Consider the following 9,253-nt stretch of genomic DNA (forward strand, 5'->3'; position numbering starts at 1 on the left):
AAAAAAGAAAAAATTAGAAACTAAGATATACACCATCAAATTAAGAGCATTGGAAATGAAATAAATGTACAGTAGAATCTTTCACTGTATTTTTCAATTGCTCTAAGAGACTTGATTAAAGCAAAATGTCACTATTTTGCAATTTTCTATCATTTTAAAAAAAATGTTCTGCCTCATTCCCTTCCTCATCTGGTCCTCATAGCCTATCTACAAGTGAAATATGACAGCAATGACACAGGAAATTGAAGAGAGAAACTGGAGGTACACTAGTATAAAAAATTCTTTCACTATATATGAAGCAACTTTATGTAAAGGTTGACCCAAGCCATTTAGAAAAGTATGTTTATTGTAAACCCCACAGAATCTGCTAAAAAAGATTTTGAAAGTAATAAGTCAACAGAGAAGATAGGTTCATTTTAAGTGCTCAATTAAAGTCAGAAAAGACATAATAAGAGGACCAAGAAACAAACAAAATGAATACAGGAAATACAGCATAAATCAGTTAGCAACACGACAGATTTAACACAAATAACAACAATCACTTTAAATGAAAACAATCTAAAAACATAAATTCAATACAATATCAGATTATATTCAAAAGTAAGATCCAACTATGTCCTGTCTATTTTAGAAAACACTTACTGGCAACTTCTTTCCATTAAACATGACCTTGACCCCTTTACATGAACCAGCCAAATCATACGCTCTTCTTGTCATGAGGGCCACGATATCCTTATCAAGTTTTTCCATCTTAAATTTAGACAGATCTGGTTGGAATGTTATGCATGTGTAATCTTCACCATCAAAATGCTTAATTTTGGCTTCAGAAGTCTTCATCATATTATTCATCCATGTCTTTAAAAAGAAAAAACATTCACATATTTCTACCATGCTTCTGAATTTCATAATACAACTCTGAGTTGTAAGAAAAACTCTGTAAAAACAACTCTGAGTCTTTCATTTACTATAGTTATATATACATATATTTTTTCTTTTCCATTTTTACAAGAAACCAAACAAATCCTTAAAACTGAAAAGAGAGATGAAAAATTTGTGGGTATTATCATTTTTAAAAACATCATGTTGAAAATAAACTGTACTTTGTACACTGGCAGTAAAATATCTTTCAAATTCTTCAACATACAGATTTTTATAAAAATAAAAAGGAATGATGCTCTTTCTGGCAAACCTATTTTATCTTTTTATTTGCTTGTTTTTGTGTTTTGCTTTGTTTTAAGACAAGGTCTTGCTATGTAGCTCAGGCTAGCTTTAAACTACGTAGCCCAAGCTGGCCTGGAATTTGCGGCAATCCTGCCTCAGCCCCCTAAGTGCTAGAATTACAGGTGTGTGCCACCATGCCTATCTGCAAACCTATTTTAGTTTGCATAAAATTTCAAACTATTTTCAGACACTTGCCAAAATTTTAAAATATGAATTTGATGATGTAATAAATTTTTAAAGCATGCAAAGTGGTTGCATTTAAATGAATCTATAAGATGTAGAATATTTTTACTAATATTTAATTTAAAAAGTCAAATAAACCATTTTACTTTACAGGAATAATACCGAGGTAGGTTTATATAAAATCTCCCAAGCATTATGAGATCTCCTTACTCTTGTAACTTATTCACTCCTTAATACAAACAAAAAAATCATAGGTATCACTACAAGGTATCTAAGATTCTATTATCTAAGCAAAAATAAACAAAAAACACATGGTTCTCTCATACCTGTTTAAAACTATGTTTGTATTCTTTGCAAGCTGTTTCTACTGTAAACTTTGTACTGAAAATATTACAAAGTTTTGCACCATAACCATTGCGGCCACCTGTAAAACAAACATGACAGATTTAGTGAAAATGATTTTAAAGAAACTTTGTTAACTTCTCTACCACAGGGCAGGTCTGTTGCAAAACAGTTCCTATTGCACTATTTTATCAATTTTTGATTGAGTATTCCCGAGTATATTTAGGTTTTTTTTTTTCATTTAAAGAAAGATAAAAGCAACATTTAGCATATATTAGTATAATTAAAACAGAGATTTCATAAATTCCATACCTTTATCACAACTTCAAAAAAATTAAGCTTGGTAGCTCTTATGATTGAGTAAGTCTATGGGAGTATGAAGTTCGAACCTTCTATCAAAATCACTTCTCTATATCATTTACAAAGCCTCAGTTTGTAAAGGAAATTATCAACCTACTTCAGCAACAGAATTAAAGAGGAAAACATTTCATTTTGGTCAAAGCACTTTCAACTTTATTTACAGAGCCCAGATTTTCAATCTTGAAGAATTTAGAAGTAATTTTACTAAAGACATGTGCTTATGTAATAACAAATTCATATAATACAGCATCCCAGAAGTCTTATATAATTTAAAATTCAAACTGTTAGCCAGGATAGAATTTCAGCAGTTCTTACATAAATGATTGTATTATCAGACTTTAAACTGCTAAGCCAGGCATAGTGGCACACCCCTGTAATCCCAGCACTTGGGAGGCTGAGGCAGGAGGATCACTGCAAGTTTGATACCAGCCTGGGCTACAAAGTGAGCTCAAGGCGAGCCTGAACTGCATGGTGAGACCCTGTCTCAAAAAAGACCAAAAATAAAAAAAATTTTAAAAAATGCTACTGTCAGACTATATCAAGACAATATTTATATATCATTGTTTTTTATAAATAAATTCTGAAAAGGATTTTATCATGACAAAATTATACAGGTTTCCTTTATTGTAATAGTTTACATACAAGTAGAAAGAGACATTATATTAAGAAAATTATTTTTCAATCAAAATTCCATTCAGACTTTACCTGTAACTTTTTTCTCATCATCATCATAGTTACTGGATGTTAAAAGCTGTCCAAATATTAATGCAGGAACATAAACTTTCTCTACTTTGTGTTCTACTACTGGAATGCCCTTTCCATTATTCCAAATGCTTATAATATTAGATTCACTGTAAATAAATAAGTAGAGGTTACAGTTTAAACACTTCAATTTCCATAAAAAGTAAAGTTACCCAAAATAAACCTGAACAATTATAAGCAAGATACTAGCCATTATAAAATGGAAGACACTGACTTATCCCACAAGAAAATACTTGGTGAGGACATGCATCTCAGTCTCTGAGTCACAACTCAAGATTAGGATCCCTAAGATCTGCCAGGCAGTGACACAAAATTTCTCAGGAGAAGAAATTCTTTTCAGTTTCCCAAGAAAAAAGAAAAGGAGCAACACTTTTATAAGAAATCGACTATAGATTCAGTTTTCATATGCACTAGCCATGATCTTCCCGCTTCTATCAGTGTACCACAAGTGCTGAAGAGCTAGCGCTTGTTACCACTTCCGTTTCCTATCTAACTGTTGCATTAGTACAGACGAGAAAAGGACAAAATAGCCTAAAATGTGTCTCATTCTCAACCCAAAGATTAGATGTTTGTGTCATGCCAATCATTGTCATAAATGAATTTTAATGATGCCAATCATTGTCAAAAATGAATTTTAATGATTTTTTTTGAGGGGGTCTTTTTGAGACAGGGTCTCACTATGCAGTTCAGGCTGGCCTTGAGCTCACTTTGTAGCCCAGGCTGGTCTTGAACTCGTAATGATCCTCCTGCCTCAGCCTCCCAAGTGCTGATATTACAGGTATGTGCCACCACGCCCAGCTAGTGATTTTTAAACATATAGATATTACGTATTTTACATCTTTTAATTTTTCTACCTTAAAATCATTAACTTTAACTCCTGGAGGTATGAGGTAGAGGCTCCTGCCAGTAACAGCAACTTGACTTACAGTGGCAGTCATCTGGATGAAAAGTTTCACCTACCATATTGTTTTCAGCAGTTGATACTTTTATCTACTTAAGAGTCAATGAAACAAGAATTTCATAGCCAAGACTAAGAATCACCTTAAAAGGTCATCATTGGCTAATCTGATTCACAATTATTCTTAGGCACACCGTTTCACGCACACTTTAGTCTCTTAAGAGTTATTAGAAATAGTTATCATATAAAAAATAAAATTATAGAAATGAAAATCAAAGATTTATGGGATAATTAATTAAATCAAAGTTAAAACTTTTATCACATCATCCCTTCCACAAACCAGCAACACCTTTTCCTTTCTCTTACTGCCCCAAATAGGCAAACAACTTTTCCTTCAGTTCAGTTTTATTGCTTGTCCATGTCCATTCCTAATTCTTTCATTTCTTGTTCACTGATCTTTTCCTTGTTCATAATGTGTTTTTCTTCTTTCCTTTGTCTACTCTAATTTCATCCAAGCTTCAAAGATTAGCTTATGACTTTAGTTCTCCTTAAGTTTTTAATGTTTTCTAATCTTTATATTGAGGCTAGAAGAAACTTATTTACTGGAGACTTCATGAGAGAGTTAGGTTTCCTCATACAAAGATAAACAGTCTCTTAAGAACATACAACTCAACATTTAAACACACAACCATTTCAAACTGCCTGCTGAAATGTGTGTCCTAAGTCTGAAGGTAAGAACAGTGGACTTTAGAAACAAAGGCCGTAAACTGTACCACTTTTTAGACTTCCGGATAGTCTTGGTTTGAGCTTGTAATATATTAAGCACCTATTCTCTATAAGAAATATCACAGACTATAAAGCTAATAGAGAAGAATTATGAAGGAAATAAAATCAAGAAGTGGAAAAATACAGGTTTTAAGTCTCAAGGCAACATATTTGTGAAAAAAACTTCTATGTTTTATCTTGTTTAGAATATTCTACTATAATCAAGATAACAATTATCTCCATCAGTTTCAATTATATAAAGCTTGACATCTCTGACATCCAGTTAGTCTATGTGAATATAAAAGGGAAACTTTTCATTATAGTCACCTCTATTAAAAAATTTCAATCTATATCACTTCCTAGATCTAGTATTTTTTTCTGTAACCTCTATAATTATATTCCATATTCTGTATATGTATTTTTTTGCTCCATTAATAATCTCCAAAGAAATAATCTTCACAGAAATAGGAAAAATACTATTTTGAATAGGCTACAAGGTTTCAAAAATAATTAAAACCTAAAAGGATACATTGAAAACAATCTGTACACCCAATATCCATCAATTGAAGAGATTAAACAGGTTAAAAATTATTGTCATAATAATTTATTACCATCAATATAACAAAATAGTAAGAGACAGTTAAAAAGAAATAAAATATCTATAAATGAATGAGGATCTATGTTAAGAAGTGTTCATAATACAACAGAATTAAGTGTGTATGTTGTGATCTCATCCATGTAAATATACACACACACAGAAATATATATATACATATATATATATATATCTCCATAAACGTGTATTATTACTTGAAAGCTAGCTTCCAAGTTTTAATCCTAATTAAATGAGAATACTTAGGCTAGTGAAACAGAATTCTGCTTAAATGTGCTTCCCATATATGTATATTTAGTTCTTGTACTAAGAACTGAACTTGGGACCTCAAGGTCACTAAGTATTTTCTTGACCACTGAACTTCACCCCCCAGTTCTGCTGTTTTTAATCAGATCCCAGCAAATAAACTGTTTCAATAGTGACCATTACCTTATATTACTCCAGAGTTTTCAATACCCTGTAAAAAGTTGCTCCAAATTCTAACTTCTAGAAGACTTATCCAAATTCTTCATGGTATACCTTGCTAACCTATTTATATATCTTTTATAATGACTTTACTTCTATTTTATACCTATGTCAAAGAATACTATGGAATCAAAAAAAGAGGAGCTAACCTGAACTGTATAGCTATTAAAATTTAACCTCTTCTTCACACAAGATATTTATGTGCACATATGCACAAGGAAAAAAAACTGCTATACAAAAACGTTGAACAAAAATCAAAAAATAGTAGAGAAAAAATAGTACAAAAAAATGAAGTCAACGGAATGAAGTACATAAAAGCACATTTTCCCATTCAAATGCTGCTTTAAAATAACATATTAAATTAGAAATGTAACTTACACAAAAATTATAATTCCAAAATACAATTCATTTTAATACATAACACTAACAATGCTGTGGTATACGCAGTAAAAAAAGAATGAGTTTCTGGGAAGAAATTCAATAAAGTCAAAGTGTTAGTTAAAATTAAAAAAAAAGAATCTGCAATTTCTCACAAAATGCTTGCCTGTTACAAGTTTTAAATGTATGTAAAATTCAGGGAAAGAAAAACTCAATAAATTTTCACCAGTGCTTTATAAGCAAACAAAAAACTAAGAAAATACAGGTGGAAATACATCTCTCCATCCTTTTTTCTTTAGAACAGCTAACAATTTTTGTTCTATGTCAAAATAACTTCCTAGCAGAGTTAAAATGATGTAGAGATTAATTTTAAAAAAGAACTTTATATCTGATTGCCATTAAGAACCAAATAAATTTAGTTATAATTCTGTCATTGCTATCCTTATATGTATATGCTGATTTAAAAAAAAAAAACATAGTGAAATCTAATTAGCTAAACACCTGATATATATTCTATAATGCCAACAGTATATAATTTATTAAACCATCTCATAAATGGAAAAGTCCAAAGGACAATCACAACATTTAAATTTAACTCATAACATACACAGAACACCACTAAGACCCCCTACTCTTAACTCCTGAAGGTAAGGAGGGATAAAGTGACTATACTCTAGCTGCTAAAACGACATCAACAGCATCAAAGAAAAATGGTCTCAAATAGCTCCTAAAGGGAAGTATTTTTTTGGAAAAAGTTACAAAATGATGGAAAAGAAAGGCAAATGCTTTCCCTGAAGCAACAGGGAAACAGTAAAGTATTAACCATATACATTATACATTTGAGAAGTATTCATAAATTGGGGATTACCTGAAGAAAAAAAAAACTTAACTAAAAATTTGAACTTGAAATATACTTACGGATCAATAGAAACCTTAATACAGGTCATATTCTTGTCCCTCTGCTTATTGTCTGCAGCATTAACTACAAAATTAAACATCTCAGTGAGTAACAAAATATACAGTTATGTAAACAAATATACGGACACAACTGTACTGCATCACTAATACAAACATCTACATACAGCAAGTTAATGCAAATTACTTCTAATTTCTAAAAAAATCTTACTTTCTAAATAAAATTATTAAATTTTATATCATACCAAATTACTTTCATGTTTCCCCCACAAAAAAGGGGAGGATATTTAATGGCATATAAAAACAAATAAGGGCTAGGGCTGCAGCTCAGTGGTAGAGCATCTGCCTAGCATGGGTTCGATCCCTGGCACCAAAAAACACAAATAAGAGTAAGAACTGCACTTAATCCCTTAATCCGAGTCTAATGTAAAAAATTTGGTTTAATTATATTTTAACTTGGTAACAAATACTTTCCCTCAATCTCCTTCAATATATTAGTGACTTTATATGTCACTTCAACTGAAACCAACTACTTATTCTTGAATTAAAGTCTTTAACACCATTAGGAATCAAAATGCTAAACCACATGTACTAAAGTTGATGATAAAAATATCCCTGCGTCCGTTTACTCTGCCTTAAGAAAACCTGACCACAAACTAGATGTCAAGTTGAATTTCAATCACAGAAGAAACATGTTCCTGACAAACACTGTGTAATAAACCTAATTTAACTATCTGGGAAGCAAGTGTGAAAGAACACTATGTAATCAGTTTTAGTTTTTCTCAGGGACCGACAGGAAGAGGCTCAAGTCTATACAACCTTAGAGTCTAAGAAACTTCAGGGTTCACTAAGGAGATGGCACAACAGAGAATAAAGTCCAAGGTTAAAAATATTTCCAAAGTACAAACTTTCCCTAGGAACCATTCCCTAGGAGTCGATCTAGCGTCAACACTTCACTTGACTTGGAAAGGACAAGTATCATGTACAACAACAGTTACTAAAATGCTCAACAAAAATACCTGCTCATGGTAAGAAACACAAATTTACATCTCTCACAACCAACTCATAGAATGTGCCAGGATCAGGCCACCCCCGACTCAAGCAGCCACGGTACAAGCAAACCCCAGACGACTCCACACACAGACAACTTAGGGCTCAGGCACAACACATTCATTTTACAGACAAACAACTGAAACACAAAGGTATGAAGCACTGAGATATGAAAATATTACAGCTAGTGTTGCACATTTTCTGAAGACTAGTTCACCATAAAAGCTAGAAATGTACCTTTAAAATTTATACTGTAAGTCTATAAATACAAGGACATTAAAATGACATTAATAGAAACAGATGCATCACACCCTAAGCAAGTACTTACCCAAAATTTCATCAAAGATCTTGTATAAACCTGGAACAAAGGTGACCTCTCTACAATTCATTCCTACATCTTCATCATATACCCACATCAACTGTAGAGAGAAAAATTCAAAAACTTTTTACTCATAAATCCTTCAATTTTACTCTATCCAGTTAGACCTCTGAAACAGAATATATACAACTTCAGCTATAATAAATTTTACCATTCATATTGGATTTAAATAATCTCATAAATGAGAAGTTGTCATTTTGTCTAGTCCTATCCTTATTCATATACAAAGTTAGCTTTAACAAAGGGCTAGGGATGTAGCTCAGTGGTAGAGTTCATGCATGGCACACAGAGGCCCCTGGGTTTAATCCCCAACACCAAAAATAACAACTGCAATTAAAATGAAGAAAAACCTACGGTTTCAGTTCTTCCTGCCAGTTTCAAAGAAGTACAGATTGGTGATCCTAACTAACCATTCCGGGGGCCAGGGACAGAGCTCAGCGGCACAGCGCCTGCCTGGCAAGCACAAGGTCATGAGTTCGATTCCCAGTACCAAAAAAAAAAAAAAAACCATTCCTACAGCAAATCAAATTCCTAAGATTTCCCTATCCTCTTTCAATAAGGCACCAGAAGTCATTAGGAACAGTACCTAGAAAAATACAAAAACATCTTTTGTTTACACTTTTACATCATGCTTTATATATTCCTAAAATTTAAGTAACAGAAAGTAAAATAATATGAACAAAGTATGACTGTGGACTCATAGAAACCTAGCTTCAAATCTCAGCGCTTGCTAGCTGAGAGATCTGGCAAGTTAAATATACTGAAGCTTCTCCTTTGTTAGCAAAAAAAAAAAAAAAAAGAGATAACAGTATCTGCTTCCCAAAATTGTTAGACTCAAACTATATATATATAATGACAAATTAACAGTAAGCATTAATTAGTAGTGAATATGTATAAATCCTAAGAAGCTCAGCAGCAAAAG

At 32.1% G+C, this 9,253-nt stretch overlaps 1 protein-coding gene across 1 annotated transcript in view; it reads right to left on the bottom strand.

Moving 5' to 3' along the window:
• The window catches only part of Top2b (topoisomerase (DNA) II beta), a gene marked incomplete in the record, with an annotated part of 65,513 nt that overhangs the window by 38,923 nt on the left and 17,337 nt on the right, over positions 1–9,253 (bottom strand). The window contains 5 exon segments of the mRNA XM_005387486.2: positions 643–855; positions 1,731–1,828; positions 2,812–2,957; positions 6,906–6,969; positions 8,281–8,371. Coding sequence (XP_005387543.2) covers positions 643–855; positions 1,731–1,828; positions 2,812–2,957; positions 6,906–6,969; positions 8,281–8,371 — 612 coding nt within the window.

Source organism: Chinchilla lanigera, unplaced genomic scaffold, assembly GCF_000276665.1.
Source record: "Chinchilla lanigera isolate Chin_1 unplaced genomic scaffold, ChiLan1.0 scaffold00029, whole genome shotgun sequence".
Classification (NCBI taxonomy): Eukaryota; Metazoa; Chordata; class Mammalia; order Rodentia; family Chinchillidae; genus Chinchilla; species Chinchilla lanigera.